The following is a 26,583-nucleotide window of genomic DNA, read 5'->3' on the forward strand; positions in this document are numbered from 1 at the left end:
CAAGCAAAGCTGCCTCCCCAGACCCCTGGAGTGAGTCAGCCACGAGGACAGAGATAGGGATCAGCTGCAGGGGGCAAGAGCATCTCTGAGCCCGGGTAGGGGCTGGGCTCACCCCTTCTCCACCTGCCTGGGAGGGCAGGGACCACTAGCCCTTGACTCTCTCCTCACCAGGGATTCAGGCGATTACTTTCCTTCTTCATCCTCTAACTTTGAGTCCTGGTCGTGGTCCCTGCCTCTCCTGAGGTCCCTGCCTACAGCTCCTGGGGCACTGAGCCATGGGGCTAAGTAGAGTTAGGAAGGAGGGCATATCCCCCAGAGGGGCACCTCTGAGCCATGACCTTGACAAGCTGTAGAGACAGCTTTTCCAAATCATGGCTGGGCTAATCCTGAAGTCATGAGGGTCCAGCAGCCTCTTCCTGCCATTCTCTGGGGCAGTGGACAGCCTGGTCATTCTTCTTGGGGCAGCAGACCACTGACCCTGCTGTCCCTGCATTTCCAGGATCTGAAGACCTGAGGGTCCCTTGATACTAAGAGGCCTGTGCCCAGGAACGCCATCTGTCTACCTACCTAAACCCCTCCCCGGGGAATCCGAGACACTGCCAAGAGTCTTCCAGAGGGCGGAGCTCTGAGTAAGAGTATAAGTTCCCCATCTCGCTGCCCAGCGGCAGAGCTACACCATGCTCCAGAGGCAGATGCTTGCCTCAGCCTCCCACTACCCGTCACACCCAAGCCAAGCGGAGGATGGCAGGCCCTCCGCCACCTGCACCTTGGAGGTGAGGGAGCAGGGCTGGGTGGGTCCGCAGCTGAGAGCAGGAGATGGGTTCAGGGAGGGCTGGGGGCACTGCAGACTCCAGAGACGTGGAGCACCTCGGCTAGGGCAGCCCCTGCCCGGCACCAGGGGACACAGTCTGGCCCAGTTGGGGCTGGGCTCCTGGGTGGATGGCCCAGCTGCAGATACCCATGGGCTTGACAAGACTCTATAGAGTGGCTCAGGGACATCCTGGGCCCAGCAGCACCGGGGGTGGGTCACATTTGGCCTCTCCTAACGGTGAGCAGGCATTTACCTTGTGGACATCTTGAACTGCCTGCTGGGAGAGTGTGTGGTGTGGTGTCTGGTGAGGATCTGTGCATTGCCAACCTGTCTCCATTGGCCACGAGGCACCCCTCCTGGGTCTGTGGTCTAGACTCCTGGGTCTATGCAGCCCCTCACGGCCTTGCAGAGACACCCCAGGTTCATGGGTCAGGTTTCCAGGGCTCTAGACCAGCTCTGCCTCGGCTTTCCCATCGTCTCTGTCTTCCAATTTGCTGTAGGCATGCCATGGCAAGGGCTGTCAGCAGCAACATCTTCCTCCTTACCTTCCCCCGGACCACACTAAATCATGGAGTGAGGTGAGTGATGCCCTGAAAGTGTCTTGTCCCTTTGGGGTGGGAGGTGGAGACCCTGCTCAGTCTCCAAGGAGCCCAGGAGGGAAACCCCATGCTGTATGGTGCCTGGTGTCCCGCTGCCTGGGCCAGGATAGACGTCGCCTTCTGGGCTGTGTTCCTCCACAGCCCTCAGGGGGCTGAGATAGCCTCTGGTCCACACGTGCTCCTGCCTCTCCTGTCTCGTTGAGTCTCCTGGAGCTTGGGCAAGGAGGAACCTCCACAGAGGGACAGAGCTTACCTTGAAGCGGGAATGAAGCAATTGAGAGCTGTGCCCATCCCTCTCAGGTCCTGGAGGGTCCATGACTCAGAGCTGGGATTTCTTGCCCTGACCTCTCACCTAGCCTGGGAGATAAAAAGGAAAACAGCCATAGTGGCTCCTCCCAGGTGACCCCTGGTCTGGGGTGCTGCTCAGACTAGCAGGGAAATGCTCTGGGATCCCACAGAGTTCCCATCCAATGCTCTCCTTTTAGGGAGGGCCCTTGCCTCCTGGAAGCTATCGCCAGGCTGGCCTGAGCTCTGACACGGGTGTTGCAGGGAACTGATGGATACACCCAGCTCTCTAGGGGGGAGGAGGTGGCATCGCCAGCCGGGCCTGCCCTGAGAAGCCCCGCGGAGGGGAGTTCCCACAGGCTCCCCGGGAGTTGTACTCCCTCGTCAGCACCCAGACCTCACGCGCTGGTGTGGTTAGGGTATGTCTGACCCTAACCACTTCTGAAACAGGGTTGTCAGACCCTCCTCCCAACCCTCACCCGCACCTGGGAGCCAGGCCCTGGGAGCCCATCTGTAACTAAATATTCTTCTAATTTGTGATGATAGCTAGTTTCTTGGGGTGTGAGGACAGCCCCAAAATGGGAGCTGAGGGTTTTACTCCTGCTTCTGCTATTAACTAGTCTAGTGCATGACCTGGAGCAAGCTTTTAACTGAGTTGGTTAATTCACGGAGAGAGCCAGCCTCCAGGTGGATGGAGAGGGCTCTGCCCTGCAGTCAGGTGGATCTGCGTCTGAGTCCTGGCCCCGCCCCTTCTGGGCTGCGTGACCCCATGTGAGATGCAAGCTCTCTAACCTCGGTCTTCTCCTCTGCAAAGCAGGATAACAGTGCCTTCCTCAGAGTATGGCTGGGATGGGGCGGGGGGCGGTAGTTGAGAACAGATGCAGCAACCCCAGGTAGAGCAGAGCCCAGCGCACTAGAGGAGGGTAAGGAATTGTATTCCCAACTTCCCCGCCAAAGTCCTATCTCTAAAGTGAGGGTTTGGGAAGGGGTAATATTGGATTGCACAATAGCCAGTGCTGACAGTCAAGCTCTTTTCCATATGAGCTGGCAAGATGCCCCTGTCCTGAGGAGTTTTCGGGGGAAATGGAGTTCTGGCAAGTCCAGCCCCAGGGACCGAGGCGAGGGAGGAGGCTGGAGCCAGGTGTGTCTGCAGCCTGAGCAGTGACTTCCCAGCAAACTGCCATCCAGCCACCCTCCCTGCACAGCTGTTCTGGTTATTAAAGCGTCTAAATACACTCCTCCACTGGTTGCCAAATAATCCCTGCGTTCAGTTCTAGCCCCTCCAGGGAGTGCTCCCTGGTCCTTATCCCAGGACCCTCCAATACCCCCATGAACTGGAGGATTACTGCCCATCCCAACTCCAGGGCCGCAGCCTGGCCATGCCTGTTGTTAAACTTTCACCCTGATGCCCAGCCAGGGCATCCTATTGGAAGGATGAGCTTTTCTAAGTCCCTGAAGTTCTTACCTGGATCCCGTAAGCTACCCCATACACTCGGGTTCCGTAAGCTCACTGGTTTCAGGTTCCCATAATCACAGACGCTGTACTTTGATCTATTACGTCTTTCTACTGTATTACGTCTTTCTACGTCTTTCTATCCATTACCTCTGGGGCCATGAAGTTTTGCTTGTGTCTAGCAGCACTCCAATTGAGCTGATCATATCAGGAGCAAAATATGTACACTCATGTTAATCCCAGAAGGTCATTTTTCACAGACCTCATTTCTGGAATCATCTGGGCCCAAGACCCGAGTCCCATGTTCCCACTGCCTTCTTCTCCGCACCGCCCCTCTGGGCTCTCTCTCAAACCCTCCAGGCTCTGGCTCCCTGCTGGCAGATGTAAGAGTGCTTTGCAGAGTGCTTTGCAATTGGGTGTCTTCTGCAAATTCCTGGGCTAAAGGTGTAATCTGAGGCTCCAGGCTGACCACAAAGGAGCCATCTGTGGCCGCTAGAAAGCGAGAACTTCTCCAAGTACCCTTACAGTTCTGATGTGCTCTATCTGTTTAAAAAAGAGAGAGGTGATGAAATGTGTCAGAAGAACACTGTAAATAGAAGGACTGCCAGAGTGTGGGGATTATTTGGGGGCTTTGGGGGAATGAAGGGTGAAAAGAAGACTCTGCCAGGAAAATAGATTTTCAGAGGACAAGACCGAGCACGAGGAGATCAGGGTAAGCAGCACCTGTCTTCATGTTTGCTGATGGTCACTTTCAAGTAATGTGACAGTATAATTGTGGTTATGAACGTGGGCTTAAGAATTAGAATTGGATTCAAACTCAGTTTCCTTTGATTCTAGCTGAGTGCCCAAAGCCAAAGGACTTAGACTCAGATTCTCTATCTGTAAAGCAAGGCTAATAGTAAGATAAAATATAGAGATTATATACACAACACTTAGCATTTGGAAGACACTCAGCAGATGGTAGCTGTGTTGTTAATGGGGCTGAGTTAGAGTAGAAAGAAATGGTCAGCCTCATCGGAAGGTATCGTGTTAGATGACAGCAGAGAGCTTTTCCTGGGAGGCAGGGAGACCTCAAGTGAGGTCCTGCGGGAAGCTGTGGATGCTCATTCTCTCCCAGCGAAGACACAAGGGAGCTGGGCAGGGCCAAGGGCAGCCCCTCCTGGAGGCAAGAGAAGACCTATGATGGCCAAGAGGATCGTGACCCTGGGTTCAGAGACATGAGGAGTGACCCCTGCCTGGGCTGAGTCCTCAGGGAGCTCCCCACTTGTAGCCCTCTAGCTGCCTTCTGAGAAAATGGGCCGGGGGAACAGGTTTCACCAGAATTGCTCTCCTGGATGAAAGCTGACTCCTGCCTCCTCACCAGATCAAACCAGGACACACGCTCTGCCCAGGTGGGGAGTGAGAATGACGAGCCCACGTGCCCAGAGGCTGAGCCGTATTTCCAGAACCAAAAGAGAAGCAGTGTTGTGACCTTTGGCCCAGTTACAAAGCTCAAAAGGCAATCCCATTAGAGCAAGTTATTGACCATGAATATATTCAACATTTCAGAGTTAATCTCACAGAAGGAATCCTCAGGCCTGTATGTGTCTGCCAGTGTGGCTTTTGTTCCGATTGTGAGGCAGTTGTTGGGGAGAGAGGAGGAAGAAGCCCTAAAACTGACGTATGTATCTATCTCAGGGACTAAGCAACTGTCTTCCCAGCCATCGTCCTATTGTTCCTGGTCAGAATTAAGCCCCAGAAGAGGCTGGAAGGACAGCCATCAAAATAACTGTTCTCATGACAAGGAAAAAAATATTTAACTATGTGTGATGATGGATAACTAAACTTCTTGTGGTAATCATATGGCAATACTAAACACATACATCAAATCATTATGTTGTATACCTCAACCTTATACAATGTTATATGACAATTATTTCTTAACTTTTAAAAAGATGGCAATACCTCTATTATAAAGGTTTTATGAGGATTAGAAACTATAAGAGAAGTGTCTAGCAAATACTAATGTTACCAAATGCAAGTCCGTGTACCCGATGCACAGTGAGGCCAAACAATACCAAAACGTCGGAGTTTGGAGCAGAGGAAAGTTTATTGCAGGGCCATGTAAGGAGACTGGTGGCTCATGCCTTAAAAATTCCCAAACTCCCTGAAAGCTTTCAGCAAAGCCCTTTTATAGGAAAGGTGAAGGAGGGGCATGGTTAGTTGTTGCAGACTTCTTGGTGTCCGATCCTTTGTTCTTGAGGTCAGGTCACAGTCAGGTAACGATGTTCCTGTAAACCTCCACCAAAACAAATGTTATTCTCTCTTCTGACAAGAAAGGGCAAGGTCCCAAGGCTCAACTTTTGCCTTCTGAGGTCCAGGCTCTGGTAAGTGGAGGGGGATCCCTATGTGGACTGGTTCCCTGCCTGGGAGTGTTGGACCAGCTTCCAGTCTGGGTCCTTGCGCCAATGCCCAGGCCCGGCTGAGGAGGCAGATCTCAGCTGGCGGTGTCCTCAGGGCGAGATCCCTAGACCCTGCCCAGATCTCATCACTGAGGAAGCCAGGCACCCAGGAACCAGCTGGCCCTCGGGGTCCTCAGGCCACCCAAACAGGGGTGGGTCCCACGGCCTGTGACCCATGGAGACCCCGCCGCCATTAGGTCGCAGAGGTGGGGACTGCGGAGAGGTTCACTGCTGCTTCATGGCCTGGGCCCGGCCAGTGGGTGGCCATGGCAAGGGCTCTGGAGCTCTGCGAGACCCAGCACCCAGCCTGTCCCCCAGGAGCCCAGCTCACCCGCTGGCCTGAGGCTGGAGGGCCCTGGGGAGAAGGCTGCTGTCCACCTCCACTGCACTCTCTGCCCCAGGACCCCCGTGAGGCTGACTGAGTGGAACCTCTAACCCCTGAGCTCAGGGTCTCGCACTAAGGGTCGGTGCCTGTCCTGCCCCGCTCTGCCCCGCCCCTACTGCAGTACATGTTCAGTAGATGCTATTACAAATAGTATCATCTCTGATAACCGCCAAGGCAGATGAACTATCTGTGGGCAGTCTGAGTTGAAAATAAAAATAATTATAAATAGTGACCTTTTCTGAGTGGTGGCATTATGGGGACTTTTTTCCTTCATACTCTCATGTTTTTCCCTAAATCCCAATGTTATATTGTTTTTAATTTTTATTTATTTATTTATTTGTCTGCGTTGCGTCTTCATTGCTGCACACGGGCTTTTTCTTGTTGTGGCGAGCGGGGGCTGCTCTTCGTTGCAGTGCGCAGGCTTCTCATTGCCATGGCTTCTGTTGTTGTGGAGCATGGGCTCTAGGCGCCCGGGCTTCAGTAATTGCAGCACGCGGGCTTCAGTAGTTGTGGCTCACAGGCTGTAGAGCGCAGGCTCGGTAGTTGTGGCGCATGGGCTTAGTTGCTCCACGGCATGTGGGATCTTCCCGGACCAGGGCTCGAACCTGTGTCCCCTTCATTGGCAGGCAGATTTTTAACCACTGCGCCACCAGGGAAGTCCCCCAATATTATTTTAAATACAGAAGAATTGCATCTTCTTGGAAGGGTAGAAAGTGATTCTAGTAACATGGAGTGGACGATGTGGAGAGTAAAGGGTTCCAGTTCAGAGGCCTCTATAAATGTCGTTGGGTGGGTTGGAGGAGTCCGATGGTGTCTGCCATGGGCGTGGGCTGGGAGTGGACAGTAAAAAGACTCGTCTAAGCCTGGGTAAAATGCTCAGGAAAAGGGCTTCCAATTCCAAGATCCAAACAAGCAAGACAGGGACGGAACAGGCATGAAGCTGTCCCTCTTCCCAGGTGTGCTGGCTGAGAGTGGGGTGAGGACAAAGCCCCTCACGTCCACAGCCTCGGGCCGCCTGGGGACCAGAAGCAGCCTCCAGAGCCCAGAAACACCAATGGACAGTGGGGAGGTTACTTGAGCCTGGGCAGTGGGAGCCTGTGCTGCTCTCTCCGTCAAGGCCACCTGCCACAATCCCCCAAAGAGCGAGTCCACTGTCCTCTCAATCCACAGGAGGAGCTGTCTCCATGCCACCTGCTGACAGTGAGGGTCATCCGGATGAAAAACGTCCAACAGGCTGACGTGGGTGAGTATCCCCTCCCTCCTCCCTCCTTCTCTGCGTCTGGGGCCAGCATGGAGACAGGCCCCGGGGGAGAAATGGTCAGGTGTGGCTGTGTGTGTGCGCATGAGTGTGTGTGTGTGTGTGTGTGCACGCTCTATGTTCAAGTTGTATTTCAGACTTTGGGGTTTGTATCATTTTCCCAGGCCCCTCCCTCTAGCTGCACCCTTGGCATGACCGGCCCCTGCATTCGGCCTCCTCCAACGGCTCACTTCGCTCTCTCCTCCCCACTCTCCCCTCCCTGGGATCCGTTCCAGGAGTAGCTTCTCCCACACTGGGCACTCCTTGACTCTGCATGAGTTTAGGGGCTGTTAGGGGTGGCGGGGAAGGAAGGGCCCTTGAGTACCATGGAGCCAGCTGCCGGCCAGCCCCAGTGCTCTTCTCAGGACCTGGATCTCAAACGGGTTCTACAGTGCATGCCAGGTGCCCCATAGTGCCGAGTTCCTCAGTTCAAGCCATGGATGTGGTTTGACTCACCAGGGCTCTTTGTGCAGGGTCTTTTTGCAGCTTTAATGTCCCTTTCATCCCAGCCCCTGCTGCATTCCCAGACCACGGGGACCCAGGGAAGTCTTTGGCTTCAGAAAGAAATGAAGGCATCTGGGTGGGCAGAACAAAAGCCCCTCCCTATGCTGCCCTCATCTCCCCCCACCCCATCCAGTGAGGAAGCTTGGCCCTCAAGGAGGAGAAAGCTCTGTGTCAAGGCCCATGGCTGAGGGGGTCCCCACTCACTGGTGACCACACAAGAATCACCCAAGGGCTCCAGTTTCCCCAAAGCTCTGTTATACTGCCCTCACCCCAGGATTCAATTAGCCTGGGAGAGCCGTGATACACGGCGAGGTGTCTATGCCCAAAGCAATTATAGAGCAGTAATAGAGGATGGCATTCTCATCTTGTCACCACAGAATTTAGAACTGGAGGACACTGAAAGCTGGGAGTAGCTGAGGAAAGCTGCTTTGAGGGCACAGGGTGTGAGCATCCAGAGGCCTGGGGAGCCCAGTCTGAGGGAGAGGAGCTGCGTCCCCCCGAGCCCCTGCTGGGGGCCAGCTGGGGCCAGACATCCAAACACCATTCATCTTCCACACGACCTGAGGGCAGGGCTGTGGGGCCCATTTTGCACATTGAGGATTAACTGCCGAAAGCAGAATCAGTGTTTGATGCCAGGTCTGGACCGCTGGGGGTTAAGGGAGACAAGCCAGGAGGAGGAGGTCAGGGCCGTTCAGAGGGTTGACAGGAATCTAAGTGGTGGGCACCTGAGCTCTTGAGGAAGGGATTGCATGACTTCCCGAGGGCTATATGCAGATGGTGCAGGAGCACAGGTGGGAGAGGCTGACGAACCTTCCGGGAAGCTGTCGCTGCAACACTGCCATGTAAGGATGAGTGTGGAGGGTGGAGGAAGGAGGGCCCTGGAGCCCCAGAGAGAACAAAGGGATCAGGCAGCATTCAGACTGGGGCCCTGGGAGGGTGAGTGTCCAGAGCCCATGCCAGGGGAGCAATTGCAGCCAGCATCATTTTGGGCCTGGCTCTGTCACAAGACCAGCCAGAGGGCCACGGACTTCTTGGGCTTCTCGGGACCTCTCAGGCCACCAGTGAGTGTGACCTGAGGAGCCTGGAAGTGTCTGCTGGACCCAGGACCTGCCTGCCTCTTCTGCCTTTCCTGCTGTGCCAGCATGGGTCATCAGACACCTCAGCCCATTTCCCTCAGGGACGGCCACAGCTCTCACATGCCGGCAGCTGCCTCGCCTGCCTCGGCTCCTCTGGAGGCGTGTCTGTCCCAGCCCTGTGCGTCATGCGGCCTCACACTCGCACGGCGTGCCTACACCTGTGCGCTCAGACCTTCCCCCGCATCCAGGGCCCTTCCTTTTGTCTTCTCCCTGCTACACCCGTCACCTATAAGCCCTAGAGGTGGGGGTGGGATGGGGAACAGGAACCAGAGAAACAGGCTGAGGTCTGCTCCACCATCCTCCTCTCCCCCTTCCCCACACACGCCTCTGGCACACAGGCTGCCCTTCGGGGACACCCTGGCCCCTTTGGGAACCCCTTTTTATGTTTTCCTCATTTCCCTAAAGAACAGCATCCGGGGGCAGCCATGGTGTCTGGGGGTGTCAGCAGCCCAGGTCACGTGTCTGGATCCACAGTTGTCACAGGCTGGGATCTGTTGCTGCCTCACCTGGGTTGAGTCTATCCTAACCTCTTGCAGGTCCTGGGTTACCCTTGCCCCACATTGTGCCTTCCAGCTTGGATCAAAAACAAGCTCTTCTCTGGTTCAGCCCTGTAATGGGTGCCTGAGTTTCTAAGATTTCCAGGAGGCTGAAAGGGATGAGATTCAGGGATGAGATTTAGGGGTGACTGCCCCATCAAGGAGCACACCACCCAGCCCTGCACCAGGGCTGGGAGAAAATCAGCCCGGAAATCTCCCCGCTGTCAAGAGTTTTTACTCCTCTTGGGAAAATAAACTCAAATCAGCACTCCCAGGGGGTGTGAGGCAGGTGTCTCTAAGGTATTAGGAAGACAATGTTCTTGACATCTATAGAGATCATTGAGTCATCTTGGCCACCCACATTCTGGGAAAAGAGATATGTCATTCTGATGACCAAGCCCTCTGTCACTTCATGAAGAACAAGGATTAGAACCTATCTGTGCTTAGGAAATTCCCTGAAGTCCCTGAAATTCTCAGAATTGGGTCATCCTTGCTTAACCACTCTTCATTGCCAGCTCGACGGTCACTGCCTTACAGTCAGTTAATTATGCCCATGCCCCAGATCGTCATCTGGGTCCAGCGGCTACCTCATCATCCCTCCTTCCCCAGGATTATCCCCTCTTGGGCTGTACTCTCCTTCCCAACCTTGTTGGGGAGGAGGTGGAACGCCTCCCTGCGAAAGGACTGGGAAATAAATTAATGCTTGACATGTGGGTGTCTGATCAATCCTGGCTCTTCCAGGAGTTTTTTTTATCTTAATTAGAGATTTAAGTCTTTGGCCAAAATAACTTAAACTTTATTTAGTGGATTTAATGGGACAATTTTAGGCATGGACTGATGATAGCAAAGGGATGTTAGAGGGAAAGGGGCCTTTACAGGGTCCTTCAAATCATGCTAAGCAAGTAGGTGTAGGCCTGGTGGGTCCCAGCCTGCAGGCTCCTTGTGTACAGGAGGCAGACAAGCAGGAGGTGCCCCAGAGTCCAGGAAAAGCCAAGGGAGGGGTCCAGGAGGACTAAGCAGGTCCCCAGGGAGTCTCCCTCTGAGCAGAGCCATTAAACATGCCTATCTATATCTGTGGTGACTCAGCCCAGAATTTCTTGGGTACTGATACAGCCCAATAGCAGGAAGTTGGGCTTTTCTATCATTCATTTATTCAACAAATATCTAGCGGTGCCAACATGGGTCTCCTGAGCTTCCCAGGGTGCAGTGGGAGGTGGAGACAGATGCACCGACCTGCCATTGCAGTGAACTGTAGCCAGTGCTCCATCGGGAGGAGAGCAGAGGGCCCTGGGCTACAAGAGGCACCTGGCCCAGTCTTGGAGGTTCAGACGAGGCTTCCAGAGGAGGTCTCTTCTGCAACCTGAAGGGGCTAACCAAGGAAGGGTGGCGTGAAGGAGGAACAGAAGGGTGTTCATTGCAAGATGGCATGGCCTTTGAGACCTACAAGGGACTGGGTTTGGCTGGAGTCTGGAGTGTGAGTGTTTATGTGCGTGCATGTGTGCACGCACCTCTGTGTGTGTGTGTGTGTGTGTGTGTGTTTGGGGGCAGGGCAGGGGCTGGGGTGATAGGGAAGATGGAAAGATGAAGCTGAGGCTGGGAAAGTGGGAGGGGCATCCATGCTGAATGGGTGGGACTCCTTTCTGAAGGCATATGGGAGCCACTAAAGGATCTTAAACTGGAGAGTGACATGGTCAGATGGGAAAAGAGCCCTCTGGTTTCTCTAAAGAGAAAAGATTAGGGTGGGGCAGGACAGAAGACAGGGCACCCACTGGGGCAGTGGCAGCAGAGATGAAGGTGGCTTGCACCAAGGCAGTGACCATGCAAGTAGGGAGAAGTGGACAGGCTGGAGAGCTCCAAGGAGTTAAGTCGACTCAAGGTGAGAGTCAAGGGCGATATTTGGTGTCTAGTCAGGACACCTGAGCTGACGGTGAGGAAGAACAGGTTAGGTGTGGAAGGAAAGATAGGGATGATGTCATCATTTTCTTTTGACTCTGTTGGGTTTGGGTCATTCTTTGTGTTTGGATTAATGATGATTATGACATTTAAAGGACAGGGTCATCTCACCTCTATTCAATGGGAGGAAGGCCATGAATTCCAATTCACTGAATGGTGAGCCCTCACAGATTAACCAGACAGCGGGGATGAAATCAGAAACTAGGGATGCTTGTGATGCAAACCATGGTTATTAAGTCTGATAAAGTTCTCAGTATAGAGACAATATAGGACTAAGTCAGTCTGGGGAGTGGGTCACCTCTGGTTCCACTCTCACAGGACATTATTAATTATAATTAGGAGGTAGTTTGGATGAGTCTTATCAGTACAGAACTCGCATCCCTGCCCAGCTTTACTATCTACAAGACTCTCTGACACTGGAAACTGTATTGACTGTTCCCGTTCTCTATGAATTGGGTGGGTACCCTGGGAATGACCGAAGAAGAGTGACAAGAGCAATCGTGGCACCTCTTCCTCCCTCCTCCCAGGTAGAATGGAGGGAAGGAGCTGGGCTGGGCTGCCATTTTTCACTGTATGCCTTCTGCTGCTCCAAACAGAAGACCCAGGAGGCCTTCTTTCACTTCAGGAGGGCCTGTTGAGGTCACAGCCTTTGTCCTTCTCCAGAGCACTTACAGCATCATCACAGTTGCGTTGTTCTTTCAAATGAAAAATAAAGTATGTGGTCTTAGATGTGAGGGTTTCTTGGGTCACACACCCCATGTGGGGAGACCAGCAGAGATATGAAAAGCCCGTCGGGGTGTATCTGAGACGTTAGTCATGTGTGGATGGTAGTCCCTGCCCCTAGATCCTGCTGAATAGCTTGTTCCACTCAAGCCCTTCCCCGCTGGGGCCCTCTAGGCTGACTCCCAGCCGATGGTGTCCCTTCTAATCCTTGTTGCTCCTCAGCCCAGAGGAAGAGCTGGGCCCTACTGTGGTTTCCCTGGTGCCCTGGGCTAAGGCAAGAGATAAACTGGACCCTTGGGGGCTAGTCCTCCAGATCTTCCCCTGGCAGTGGGAAAATTGTGCAACTGTACCTTGTCCCAAACCAACAGGTGTTTGCTCAGAGAGCCAGGGTGCTGCTGAGAAGAGCCAGAGGCCATCTGTGTCCACGAGAACAGTCAGTGGGACCTGGGTCCCCTCTGTGAAACCTCTAGCCTGCAGTCCGTGACCTTCTCAGGGTTCTGGGACAAAGGTCTCTGGAGAGTCAGAGCCATGAGTCAGGAGGGGACCAGAAGCTGGCTTCTGCCTCCACACTCTCTCCTCTCCGGACCTGGGTTGGCTCCTCACCCTCCCCTCCCACCCTTGTCTTCCTCGGACAGTAAGCCTGACAGACTGCTTTGTGAGCCTCTGGCTGCCCACCAGCTCTCATAAGAGGCTGAGGACTAGGACCATCTCCAACTGCCGAAACCCAGAGTGGAATGAAAGCTTCAAGTTCCAGATCCAGACCCAGGTGAAGGTGAGACGTGGGGGACAGCACCTGCCTGCCCTTCTTGCTATTCCCCTCCTTGCCTGCTTGTCCTTCTCTTTGATCATGTGCCCTTCTTATGACTATTTGTTTTTCTTTCTTTTTTTAAATTAATTTTTATTGGAGTACACTTGCTTTACAATGTTGTGTTAGTTTCTTGCTGTACAGCAAAGTGAATCAGTTATACGTATACATATATCCCCTCTTTTTTAGATTTCCTTCCCACTTAGGTCACCACAGAGCACTTGAGTAGAGTTCCCCGTGCTATACAGTAGGTTCTCATTAGTTAACTATTTTATCTATAGTAGCGTATATATGTCAGTCCCAATTTCCCATTTCATCCCACCCGTCTTCCCCCCTTAGTAACCATAAGTTTTTTCTCTACATCTGTGACTCTATTTTTTCTTTGCAAATAAGTTCATCTCTACTGTTTTTCTAGATTCCAGGTATAAGTGATATTAAATGATATTTGTTTTTCTCTTTCTGACTTCACTCTGTTTGACAGTTTCTAGGTCCATCCACGTCTCTGCATATGGCACTGTTTCATTCCTTTTTATGGCTGAGTAATATTCCATTGTATATATGCACCACATCTTTTTTATCCATTCCTCTGTCGATGGACATTTAGGTTGTTTCCATGTCCTGGCTATCATAAATAGTGCTGCAATGAACATTGGGGTGAATGCATCCTTTCGAATTATAGTTTTCTCTGGATATATACCTAGGAATGGGATTGTTAGGTCATATAGTAGCTCTACTTTTAGTTTTTTAAAGAACCTTCATACTGTTCTCCATAGTGGCTATAGCAATTTACATTCCCACCAACAGTGTAGGAGGGTTCCCCTTTCTCCACACCTTCTCCAACATTTATTGTTTGTAGACTTTTTGATGATGGCTATTCCGACTGGTGTGAAATGATACCTCATTGCAGTTTTGATTTGCATTTCTCTGATAATTAGTGATGTTGAACACTTTTTCGTGTGCTTTTTGGCCACCTCTATGCCTTCTTTGGAGAAATGTCTATTTAGATCTTCTGCCCATTTTTTGATTGGGTTGTTTAGTTTTTCAGTTTTTTTTGTTTTTTTTCTTTTTTTTTTATTGAGCTGCATGAGCAGTTGGTATATTTTGGAGAGTAATCCCTTGTCAGTTGCTTCATTTGCAAATATTTTCTCCCATTCTGAAGGTTGTCTTTTCGTTTTGTTTATGGTTTCCTTTGCTGTGCAAAAGGTTTTAAGTGTAATTAGGCCCCATTTGTTTATTTTTGTTTTTATTTTCATTACTCTAGGTGGTGGATTGAAAAATATCTTGCTGTGATTTATGTCAGAGAATGTTCTGCCTACATTTTCCTCCAAGAGTTTTATAGTATCCAGACTTAGGTCTTTAATCCATTTTGAGTTTATTTTTGTGTATGGTGTTAGGGAGTGTTCTAATTTCATTCTTTTACATGTAGCTGTCCAGTTGTCCCAGTCCCAGTTATTGAAGAGACTGTCTTTTCTCCATTGTATATTCTTGCCTCTTTTGTCATAGATTAGGTGGCCATAAGTGCATGGGTTTTTCTCTGGACTTTCTATCCTGTTCCATTGATCTATATTTCTGTTTTTGTGCCAGTACCATACTGTTTTGATTACTGTGACTTTGTAGTATAATGACTATTTGTATTTTTTTAAATAAATAAATAAATAAATTTATTTATTTATTATTTTGGCTGCATTTGGTCCTCGTTGCTGTGTGCAGGCTTTCTCTAGTTGCAGCGAGTGGGGGCTACTCTTCATTACAGTGTGCAGGCTTCTCATTGTGGTCGTTTCTCTTGTTGCGGAGCACGGGCTCTAGGCATGCAGACTTCAGTAGTTGTGGCATGTGGGCTCAGTGGTCGTGGCTTGCGGGCTCTGGAGCGCAGGCTCAGTAGTTGCGGCACACGGGCTTAACTGCTCCATGGCGTGTGGGATCTTCTCAGACCAGGGATCGAACCTGTGTCCCCTGCATCGGGAGGCAGATTCTTAACCACTGCATCACCAGGGAAGTCCCTATTTGTCTTTCTTTCTACCGACTTCTTGTCCTCCTTTCGACCTATCTGTCTCCCCACTCACCCACTCCTTCCTTCTGCCTGTCTCACACTTGTCCCTCTAGGCATACTTATCCTTCTACCCTCTTTCCTGTCTCTCTTGTCCTACCTAATTGTCACTGGAACTGGATGTCTCCTGCCCCAAAATAGAGTGTGTTTCCAGTATCTTTCAGAACATACTCCAAGCAGGAGAATATAGAGAAGAGCCATTCTACTCACTAGGCCCAAGACCAGTCTAATTCCGGCCAGAGGGCTTTCTCTATCTTAAATCCTTTTTAGATGGCTTTATTATTTCTAATTCCTTGGGTGTGTGTTCTTCATTTGTTGAGTTGCTGTTTCATGGTATTTGTCTTCTTCAGATATACGGTGACTCTAAGTTGAGCTCACATCTCCTGAGGGAGAATCCTCTCTTGAACATCCTGAGTTGTGACAGCTTCAGCAGGGTGCCCTTAAGACAAGCTTGGCCTCATCATGGAGGCATCAAACGCAGTCTTGAGGCATTTGAGGCTTGACAGCTCCATCAAGCTTACTGCTTTCATATTTTAGAGATGCTTTTCCATTCCAAGTTAATGACATATCCTTTTTGTTTTCAAGAAGGGCTTTATATTTATTGTTTTAAAAATATCTTTTCTATCATATGTATGGTTTTTGGTGAGAAAGGGGGATTTCAGTTTGGGCTCAGCCTACCGTCTTGAAAACAGAATTCGTGTTTCTTTTGTCTGAAGATCTATGGGGCTGCTGGGTTGGTTCAGGGACACACCTGGTTTCTAGTCATTACAAAGTCAACAGATCTCATTCAGCTGGGAACCCCCAGAACCACCTCATGCCTACTAGATAGGAACCAAAGAGGCAAACCCAGCTGCAACCTACATCTCTCAGGATCCTTGGAAAAAGTGGCCTCAGAGGCCAATCCATGTCACCTAAAATCATTGACCTTAGAGTTCAGCCAGACGACAGGGTAGTTGCTCCATCCTTGACATACAGCTTTGGGACCATCCATGAGACCTCTTTAGGGGCTGATGAGCCAAAGGACAGAGTTCCATCCAATATGTCATCCCAACCCAATCAAACCCTCTATAATCTTTGCCACATCACTCCCCTGGAGTGTGAAGATGTTAGCTTCCCTTAGCTCGGTTTTCTAGTGCCAAAGAAACTGTCTTCAGCTCCTGGGTCCCAATGCTGGATACATTCTATGTCTTGACAGGGGTCTTGTCTGCTGTGCCCTTCCATCTCTCCCCCAGGTGAAATGAAATCCCTCACACTTCACAAACCCCTGCCAAGCTTGCAAAAGAGCAAAATTTCCCAGTAGGAGAATCAGAGAAGAAGGGCAGGAAGGCTTCAGAGAGTTGCAAAGAAGGGAATAGACACTTTCCTCTCTTAATTCATGTCCCTACAGATGTCCCTCACACCTGAGCTGTGCTGGCTCCCATCCCTCAGACCCACCTCCTCACTAGGACTGAGGTCAGGCCGCTCATCCTGGGAATGGGTTGATGCAACCTTGGTAACCAGACTTGAACCCTCCGTTCTCCCCTAGAACGTGCTAGAGCTGAGCGTCTGTGATGATGACACGGTGACACCAGATGACCATTTATTGACAGTTCTCTATGACCTCACCAAGCTCTGCTTCCGAGAGAAAACCCACGTGAAGTTCCCACTCAACACAGAGGTGAGTGCAGGTGCCCCAGCCCTCAGCCTCCTGCTTCACAAGGGGCAGCTGGTTATTCCTATGATGCTGTTCTATGGGATCCTCTCTCTGTAGCCAGGTCAGGAGAAGATAGCACTGCTGTTCAAATCCCAGCGCTTTGGCTTACTATCAATAGCTCTGTGACCCTGCAGAAATTGATTAATTCCTCTGAGTTCTGTTACCTCGTCCATACAATAGTGACAGTAAGACCTACCACACAGGGTCACTGTGAGGCTTAAATGAGAATACATAATTAAGGCATCTAGCACTGTTCACAGTACAAAATGGAGACAGAATAAGTGTTGATTCCCTTTCTTTCCTCAGAGTCCTGCTTCTGGGATGGTCCCAGGGGACAGAGGACAGATAAGGAGTGCAAATATGCAAATCAGAGAAAGTCAGAGCTGAAAAGGCCCAGGATGTTATCAATTCATTCAACAAGTATTTGAATGCCCTATGGGCCAGGCACTGTTCCATGCACTGGCGACACCTCAGGGACAAGCATCCCTGCCCTCACCTGGCTTATACTCTGTGGGGAAATTAAGGTCCAGTGAGGGAGGTCATGACTTCCTGAAGTTACACAGCAAGAGATGCAAAGCAGTAGCTGAAGGAAGGGGCTCCTAGCCTTCAGAGTTGAGCTTGCTGGGGGCAATATCTCCCTTGTCCCAAGCCCTGAGCCCCTTGGAGAAGAAGGGGAGCAATGGAAGCTGGAGGGAGAGGATGAAAGGAAAATGTTCTGGGGCAGAGAGATTTACCTGCTGGGTCTAGGGGTCAGCTCCACACCCTGACCCTGCCCTGGGTGGTCAGTGATGTTCCTGATATCAAAGACTTGGGGACAGAGGGAGGCAGAGGGGACAAAAAGAGCCAGGAGCAGCTGCCCCCATGCCAAGACAGCAGGACAGCCGTGTGCGAAGGACAGGGTCAGGTCCACAGGGTCTCCTGGGATGGCACAGGATCCTGGTCTGCAGAGAGGCGTAGACACAGCTCACAACTGCAGTCTCTTCCTCCCTCTGCAGGGCATGGAGGAGCTGGAGGTGGAGTTCCTGCTGGAGGAGAGGTGAGTAGGACCCAACCCCCCAGGATTCCACCAAGGTCCTGACCCCAAAGCAGCTTCTGGGCACAGGCATTGTACAGCTGGGTCCTCCTTTCTGCAGTTCCCCACCCCCGCTTCTACTCCCACCCTTGACGCTCCTCACTGTGCATCAGAATCACTTGGGAACTTCTAAATCCCATAGGTGCCTGGGCCCCACCCCTTCTCATCCAGGTCTACTGATGTCAGTATTGCTTTAAAGAGCTAGTACTCTGGCCAAATCACCTGCCTCAGCTCCCCAGCATTTCTGAGAGTGGCCTCTGGGAAGACTTCCTGCCACCATGGGGATGGGGCCTTCTTGAGGCCACGCTAAGAAAGAGGTCAGGACCAAGGCGTCTCCTCCTGGACCCAGGACTGTTAGAACAAACTCCCCCAAACCTGGCCTGAAGCAGAGGCCATGCCCCTCTGCAGTCATCTCTGGAACCAAGTCAAGGGGAGGCTCAGGACAGAGATGTGGGGTTATTTTTCATCATGTCCAATTAAGAAAAAGGTCCAGGGTCCTGGAGGTATGACTGTGCCGTGGACTCAAGTGGAATTGGGTCACAGAGCTGGAGTGTGGGAAGAAGAGGACACAGAGAGAGAAAGGAGAGGGAAGGGCGGTGAGGGAGGGGAGTAGGGTTCCTGCCGGGAGGGGACAAGCCTGCCCTGGGGCGGCAGTGTGCCTTGTGATTGGGCAACCAGCTTCTTAACCCTGGCAGAACTGAGTCCCCTGGACTTATTAACAGCCCAGGGACAGGGGGACAATGAGAGGCAGGAACAAGAACAAGAGGGCTTGTCAAATTCCACCCGGAGAATCCTCTGCATAGGGGGTCTTGGAACTATTTGAGGTGCCTCATTAAAATCAACTTAAATTAAAATTTAAATTAAATTTGACAAATTAAAATCAACTTTATTTGTTTCATATTAAAGAAAATCTGGGCTCTCTCCTTCAGTTCTTGGTTTGACAGGACTTTTAGGGGGAAAAACATTCCTTGGGTGAATTAGAAAGTGGCTTACAAAATGAAATACGTCAGCATTGGTAGTCAGAGTTGATAGGGAAACACAGTCATCTTGGGCTTAATTTTGACAAGGGGGGCTGTGGACTCCCCTAGGCGAATTGTAACCTTGGAGGCTTTCTCAGCTTTGTAACACAAGGACATTTCACACTCACCAGGCCCCTCTCTAGCTGGGTCAAAACTATTCGTTAAATGCACAAATTAAATAGGATGAGTCCGTTTTGCTACCAGAACTGTTTACATTTGCTCGAGATGGTGGGCTCTGGCCTTTTCTTGCAACCTGTTTATCCTCGTAACTCCATGCAGTTGCATCTGGTTGGACATAAAGAACAGCTATCCTTTAAGGAAGAAAAAGAAAAGAAACTCTTCTACTCCCTCTAACTTATAAATCTTTTTTTTTTCTGGACATTCTATTTAAAATGTATGCCAGTTTTCTCCTTGACAATCTGCAGATCTAAGGTTTCTTAAGCCAATATTTTTCACAAGGATTAAGAAGGCTCTGCTATCTTCTTATTGACCCTACGTAGGCTGTTTGTCAGCCTTGTGAGAAATCAGTCAAGAATGATATGACTTAGAGAATAGACTTGTGGTTGCCAAGGGGAAGAGGGGGTAGAGGAGGGTTGGATTGGGAATTTGGAATTAGCAGGTGCAAACTATTGTATATAGGATGGATAAACAACAAGGTCCTACTGTACAGCGCAGGGAACTATATTCAATATCCTGTGATAAACCGTAATGGAAAAGAACAGGAAAGAGAATGTATATAACTGAGTCACTTTGCTGCACAGAAGAAATTAACACAATGTTGTAAATCAACTATACTTCAATAAAATAAATTTTTAGAAAGAACGATATGACTGACCAGGAGTTCTCATTTTGTTTTTCAGCCCCTCTCCACCTGAGAGTCTCATCACGAATGGCGTGCTGGTGGTAACTGTCCTTCCAGGCTCCTGTGGCTCCAGAGGCCACCTGTGGCTGCTGCTCTTGGGAACAGAACTGTGGGAGGGAAAACCAGGCCCAACTTGGGCCCTTGTCCCAGAGCCTGCTAGGAGTCAGACTAACTGAAGCCAGACAAAGGGGCTGCGGGCAGTGGTGGGGGCAGCAGCTGGGCTCCTGCTCCTGGGGAGGAAACACCTGGACCAGCATCCCATCTCCCAAAACAATGACCTCAGCAATCTCCCTAATAAAGCACCCACTCTCAGAATCAGTCTCGTCCCATTTTCCCCCAACTCCAATCTCTCTATAAGCACAAGTTCAGAATTAAAAAGATTTTCATAATTAGGCTGTTGGTACAGCCATTTCAATTAGATGCATCTAAAGCCTCAGGATTCAAGGAAATCTCTCCCCCGAAAATCAGTCTTTGGGTGTTTGTGGCCTGGTAGAGCATCCCCGGAAGCTTGTGATCAAAATGACCTCCCCTTCCTTTGTTTCAGTCTCGACAAATGTCCTGCCTGGAGGTTCACGCAGAATCCAGGAGACAGAAGAATAGGAAAAGTGAGCCCTTTGACTACCTCTGCCTGCTGGGGGGTGGGGAGGACAGTGCCACTTCCCAACCCTGTCAACACCAGAGTTGGCTGCTCCATGGCTGCCCTGGGCTCCATGGGGAACGCATTTTATAGCTGGCAGGGACCTAAGAGATCCGCAAATACGCGACTCTCCTTCTCACCACTCCACCCCATCCCCCCCATGCAAGGCTTCCAGCCCTGTCTGCAGAGAGGAGAGCAGCACAGCCCAACTGGCATGGGGGAGGGGGAAGGAAGAGGTTCTGCCCCCAAACTGGCAGCAAGGAGAGGGCCTGCTTTCAGTGCAGTGGGAAGGTAACTTCACCTTGTGGAGGAGCAGAACCTAGGAGGACTAGTCCAGAAAACTCAGCCTCTCAGACCTCACACACACACACACAAAAGCCTTGTAAAAACGCAGATTCCTGGGCCCCGCCTGGCCCTTCAGAATGAGACTCTCTGGGGCATTTTAACCAATGCCCTCGGTAATTCTAAACCCCTGTCCTGGGTGCCTCCCCTAGGCCTTTTATTGGGCCGAGTTGGGGTGGGAAGTGGGAGGCTTCCCAGGGGTCTCAGCCCTCTTGTCCTCTCTTCCAGTGAAGGACCTCCTGGTGACAGTAACAGAGTCCTTCGAGCACACCCAGCACATCTCATGCTGCCTGGAGCCCTGCGGCCCAAACCCTGCCTGCTTCCACTACCCCAAGTACTTCCAGCCCCAGATCCACGTGGAGGTGCCCAAGAGCCAGTGGAGCTCTGTGGTAGGAGGCTGCGGCAGTAGGGGGTTAGGGGCTGGTTCAGACTCGAGTTGGGAGGAGCCCCTCCCCTCACGAAACCGCCCATCCTTCCAGCTTTGCCGCTGCAATGCGTGCAAGAACGACCCTGTGTGCCAGTCCCTGGATTGCCTCCCTGACGGCCAGGCGGTGACCCTGCCTGTGGTGAGGGCCTGGGTCTGGGAGGGGGTCCCTGAGCAGCGTAGCCTGGAGTGCCTGTGGAAGGGAGACGGGGAGAGTCTGGGGGTCTCTCAGGCAGGGTACAGGAGTCTTGGGGGAAAGAAGACTGCTGAGCTGCATTGTGGAGCCAAAGACAGGGTGCGGAAGCTGAGCCAGGTTGGGGGCGAGAGACGTCCAGAAGAGAACCTGTGTGCGCATGCGCGGGCGGGGCGCTGCATGCGCATGCGCTAAGTCAAGCGTCCCAGGGTGGGGGCGGGCACGGTGTGGTGAGTCTCCACTTATTTGGTTGGGACCACTTGGCTCTGAGGTGTCATCCCTGACAAACTTTTCATCTTTCAATTCCCAGAACAAGAATTGTGAATTACACATGAAGTCTACACCCTGGTAAAGTGCCCTCTTTCGGTCTGTCCCTCTGACTTATTTATCTTTAGGGACTTAAAGTGGTATCTTGTTGTGGTGTTGATTTGCATTTCCCTGACGGCCAGGGATGTTGAGCATCTTTTCACAGGCTTATGGGCCATTTGTATATCTTCTTCGGAGAAGTATCTATTCAAATCCTTTACCCATTTTTAAAGTGGGTGACTTGCCTTTTATTGTTAACTTGTAAAAGTTCTTTGTATATTCTAGATACAAGCCCCTTGTCAGATATATGATTTCTAAATATTTTTCCTGTTTTGGAGATTGTCTTTCACATTCTTAATGGTGTTCTTTGAAGCACAGAAGTTTTCAATTTTGGTGAACTTCAGTGTATGTATATTTTTTTCTTTTGTCACTTGTGCTTCTGGTGACATATTTAAAAAACCATTGCCTAATCCAAGGTCATGAAGATTTACTCCCATGTTTTCTTTTAAGAGTTTTATAGTTTTAGCTCTCAATTTGGGTCTATGATCAATTTTGAGTTAATTTGTATATACAGTGTGAAATAGGGGTCCAACTTCATTCTTTTGCATGTGGATATCCAGTTGTCACAGCATCATTTGGTGAAAAGACTGTTCTTTCCCCCTTTGAATTGTCCTGGCACCCTTGTTGAAAATCAAGTGACTGTAGTTTCCATTTACAATTTGATAGCTGTTTGTCCTTGGTCAAGTTATTAAGCCTCTCTAAATCTCAGTTTTTCTCACCTGTAAATTAGAGCAATACCAGGAGTACTGTCTATCATTGGGTTGCTTTGAGGATCCAGTGAGATAACACATGTGAAGAAATCAGTGATCTGCGAAGTGGGAAACTCAGAAAATATCAACAAATGTTATTATTATTGCTGTTTTATTATTCATTCCTTGTTGAGGCCAAGGGAAGATTTCCTCACAGCTGTGTCTGCAGGCCTATACCAGACATGAAGGAAACATAATGAGAGAGCTCCCAGGCTCTACCTTCAAGGAGATGTGACCTTTATAGTTACCAGGGTCACTAAGACTCAGGCTGGAAATTGTCAAGGTCCATTCTCCTGGAGTCACTGGGGAGGAGGGCCTTGGAGGATGCAAGGGATGTTGATGGGCAGAGGGAGGAGGCTCAGAACCCAGACTACTCCTGGGCTCTGAGAGCCGATGGACCCTTCCAGGAAGTAGCAGGAGGTGAGGTTGGACAGATCAGGTGGGGGCTTGGATGCCAGGCCAGAAGCCTGGACTTGCTCACATCAGGGATGTGATAAAAAGAGGGCAAGTGTTGGGCATGCTCTTCCTGCCCCACCCACCTTGCAGACCTGTGGGGGTGACAGGGTGAGATCAGGGATGTGAAGGGTTTTTGTCACACAGGATGATTTTTACTCTGGGAGCAGGAAAAGCTCACCAAGGAATATGAGCTCCATGAGAACAGGACCTTGTTTATCCAGCTCAGAAGAGCCCTACTGTAGAGCTTTATTCAGAGGGACTGGCCAAAATGATCTCAGGGCCTCTTGCCACCCATGTCTGGCCTTGGGCTCTAGAAGGTGCCTGGGGGAAGGCTTTCAAGACTTTCCAGATCTCGTTGAAGAGGCAGAGGGTTCAGCGAGTCCCTAATTGTGTTGAGTACCTGCTTACGGTCCACCAGCTGAGGCTTTGGGGCTTTACATTTGTTATCTCATTAAGTGCTGAAGACAGTGCCAGGAGTTAAGCACGATTAGCCCCATTTTACAGATGAGAAAGCAGGGGCCCAAGGTCACAAAGGTGATTCCTGGCAGAACCAGGCTTCAAGCCTAGGTCCAACTGACCCTAAAGCCATGCCTTCTCCATGGAGGTGGAGTCTACAGACCTGCTAAGCCAAGCTCCTCTGTCCCCACAGCTCCGAGGCACTGGACGTGCGGCTAGGCTTCAGCCTGTGCCAGGCAGAGCTGGAGTTCCTGCAGAAGCGGAGGGTGGTGGTGGCTGAGGCGCTGAAGCAGGTGTTGCAGCTGGAGGAGGACCTGCAGGCAGACGAGGTGGGTGAGCAGAGGTCCGCTCAGAGCCAGGCTTGTCCTTCGAACACTGTGCCTGCCAGCTGCCCCCTGCAGTCCCTCCCTTGCCCCAGGGCAGCCTCAGCACTGCCTTTCCTGGTGGCCCTTACTGCTGAGGTTCCAGGTGCCCAGGTGAGGGCTGTGCTGGATGTGATTCAGTTGTGTGTTCGCAAGGGGCAGGAAGGGCAGAGTAGAGAGAAAGGAAGGAGCCCCAGCTGCTGCTCCCCATGCGCTAACAGATCCTGAGATGATGAATGATGTCTTACCTACACGGGACAATGTGGCATCCTTTCCCCAGCCAGGAAAACACTGGAAGCTCCACCACCACCCGCATTCTACACACCTCCACCCAAAAGGCCCTGGGCCTTTCATTCCTCAATTCTCCCTTCCCATAAATGTATGCGCACATGCGCGCGCGCGCGCACACACACACACACACACACACACACACACACAGCAGTGGGGGGCTGGAGAGAGGCAGCTTCCTCACGCAGGGCCAGCTTCTGCACACAGGGTAGATGATGGTACCTTTGCCAGAGCCCTCTGTCACCTTCCTGGTAGGGGCTGAGGCTCACACTCCCCTGAGCAGTAGGTCAGCCCTCGGAGAGCCCGCACTTCAGAGGCCAACCACAGGTGTAGACAGAGACCTCGTCCCTAAAGGAGGGCTGTGATGGGGCTTTGGCCGACAGTACATCTTACAGTCCCCACTCAGATGAAAACTGAGTGAGTCTTGGCAAAGACTCCACGCCTCGCTCTCCCATCTATAGGGAAACACACTGAGGACATCTTAAACCTAAGTAAACCCAGAGGTGACAACTGTGCTCCTTCTCACATCAAAAATCCATTTACCCCTGCTTTTACACATATGGTCTATAGGGACCACATACCATGTGCCAGGCCTGAGCCTGACATCAAATCCCTCTACAGCAGGTGCTGATCTGCAGCCATTAGGGAATCACACGCTAGCTGGGCTCTTGAGCGAGCCACCCAGCTCCCTGGCCCCAGTTCATAATCTGTTAACTGAGAGCTAGATTAATCGTGCCAAGAGCCCTTCCAGCCACGGCCTTCTAATTTACCAAGCCCGACACCGACCACTGGGTTTGGAACTAAGGTCCAGTTCTAGACCTACCAGGCGGCTTGACACTGTGAAAGGCAGTTTTCAGGTCACTCAGTCCCCACTCTCTGCTCTCTGTCGCCAGCTCTTCCTCTTCCACTGTTATTTCTAAGCTCCTGTCTCTCCAAGTCTTCCCCTACCCAGCATTGCCCCAGCAGTCTGCCTCCATGTGCCCCCAGGTCCCACTGATATCCATCATGGCCACTGGGGGTGGGACAAGATCCATGACTGCCATGTATGGCCACCTGCTGGGGCTGCAGAAGCTGAACATCCTGAACTGTGCCAGCTACATCACTGGCCTGTCAGGGGCCACCTGGTAAGGAGCGGGGGGCCACTGTCTGGTGAAGCCCAGAGCGAGCAGCCAACAGCCTGGCCGGCAGGCGGGGGTGGGGTCTCTGGTAAAGCTCATCCGTCCCAAGTTAGAGTGACTCGTGACACCTGGGCAGCTCTACCCCTCACAACTGTGTGACCTTGGGAATGCAGTTGAACTTCTCTGAGTCTCATTTTCTGTATCTGTAAAGTGGGGATAGTAATAGCCCTGACCTCATGGGGTTGTTGTGAGATGCTCTCCCAGTACTGGGTACACCAGGGACACGTGTTGGTCATGACTCCATTACTATGGCAGGGTCCCAGGAGCATGGCAGCCAGTTATGAGTGAACCACTGGTGCCACTGGTGCATCTCCCCAGCAGCTGCCCTCTCTCAGACTGTGCCAGGTCTCCTGGGGTGGGTGGAGCTGGCCCGCTGCTCTGGCTGCCACGTTCCAGCCCACCCCCAGCCCTGCGTGCTCCCTCTGCCCTGCAGGCATCCTCGGGCTCCCATCCTCACTCTTGCTGGTGAGCAGGGAGAGTGAGCCCTTAGCTCCCCCGACAGGTGAGGCCAGCATGAGGCCGGCTTCTCCACAGGAGCCACGGCACCTGGGATTCACGATGCCGGTGGCGGCCCACAAAGATGTTGTAATTTCTTTTAAGTTCTTTAAAAGAAACCTAGTTTGAAGAAAGTGTTTTAATATATAGTAATATATCACTATATTTGTCTTTATACAACAGTCATAGAAGATAATTTTTAATATTTTTATGGTGGAAGGGGCCCACCAAAGTCATAATGCAGCCCTGGTCTAGGGTGACCCAGGCCTTGTGACTACACACATCCTCTCAGCCAGGGCTGCATCTTATTCTGTGTTTAACTAGTGGGCCTCAGAGCCCTCAACGTCCCAAGCTGTGTCCCTCATCCTGGAGGGGCTCTGGATAACTTTCATTTGAGGGGGTGGATGTGAGGAAAACCAAGGGTTCCTGGTGCACCAGAGGCCCCGAGGCTTCAGCCCAGGTGGGACAGAAGGATAGCTGACGATTACGGGCATTGCCTCTGCACCGAGCACTGGGGTGACTGCTTCCAATGGACTATCTCATTTCTTCTTCACAAGAAGACTATGAGGAAGATGTTGTCATTGTGCTCATTTTACAGCTGGAGAAAGAAAGGAAATTTCCCAGGGTCACTCAGCTAATGAGCGGTAGAGCTGGGATTTCAACCCAGGCTGTCTGAGTCCAGGGCCCACATTCTTTTTTTTGGGGGGGGAGGGGACCCACATTCTTAATCTCACCGATAAACCGCTGCCCATGGGAAGTAGGTTAAGGAGAGAAACTTGCTTGCACCAGGGTAGAGGGGCACCTGCATCCTCCTGGCCTACCTCTGGGCCAGGCAGGAAACTGGGAGGAACTCAGACCCAGCTGGGGTGGGGGTAGGGTGTCTCCTGGCCTGGGAAAGCACTGGGAAGGAATTTTGTAAAATCAAAATCAATCATTTGTAATGTTTTTTTAAAGCTTTTTAAAGGTATGAAAGTAACAGCGTGAACCTTACGGAGAGCAGGGTACTTTTTGTTGAA

At 51.3% G+C, this 26,583-nt stretch overlaps 1 protein-coding gene across 3 annotated transcripts in view; it reads left to right on the forward strand.

Annotated features, from left to right (window-relative positions):
- Positions 1-297: 297 nt before the first annotated feature.
- The window catches only part of PLA2G4E (phospholipase A2 group IVE), a 45,814-nt gene continuing 19,528 nt past the window's right edge, over positions 298-26,583 (forward strand). Inside the window, exons 1-13 of one of the 3 annotated variants that reach the window (XM_089904874.1) lie at positions 298-773; positions 1,312-1,389; positions 7,145-7,217; positions 12,759-12,895; positions 16,501-16,632; positions 17,664-17,704; positions 19,620-19,662; positions 20,166-20,226; positions 20,829-20,989; positions 21,080-21,166; positions 21,528-21,565; positions 23,438-23,573; positions 24,882-25,018. In XM_089904874.1, the coding sequence (XP_089761000.1) occupies positions 678-773; positions 1,312-1,389; positions 7,145-7,217; positions 12,759-12,895; positions 16,501-16,632; positions 17,664-17,704; positions 19,620-19,662; positions 20,166-20,226; positions 20,829-20,989; positions 21,080-21,166; positions 21,528-21,565; positions 23,438-23,573; positions 24,882-25,018 (1,220 nt within the window). In that variant the 5' untranslated portion in view covers positions 298-677. The remainder of the gene's footprint in view (positions 774-1,311; positions 1,390-7,144; positions 7,218-12,758; positions 12,896-16,500; positions 16,633-17,663; positions 17,705-19,619; positions 19,663-20,165; positions 20,227-20,828; positions 20,990-21,079; positions 21,167-21,527; positions 21,566-23,437; positions 23,574-24,881; positions 25,019-26,583) is intronic. The other 2 variants (XM_030762724.2, XM_089904872.1) reach the window with 2 other exon arrangements.

This window comes from Delphinapterus leucas, chromosome 2 (genome assembly GCF_059928025.1).
Source record: "Delphinapterus leucas isolate spDelLeu-1000000601 "Yukka" chromosome 2, BTC_Dleu_Yukka2, whole genome shotgun sequence".
Classification (NCBI taxonomy): Eukaryota; Metazoa; Chordata; class Mammalia; order Artiodactyla; family Monodontidae; genus Delphinapterus; species Delphinapterus leucas.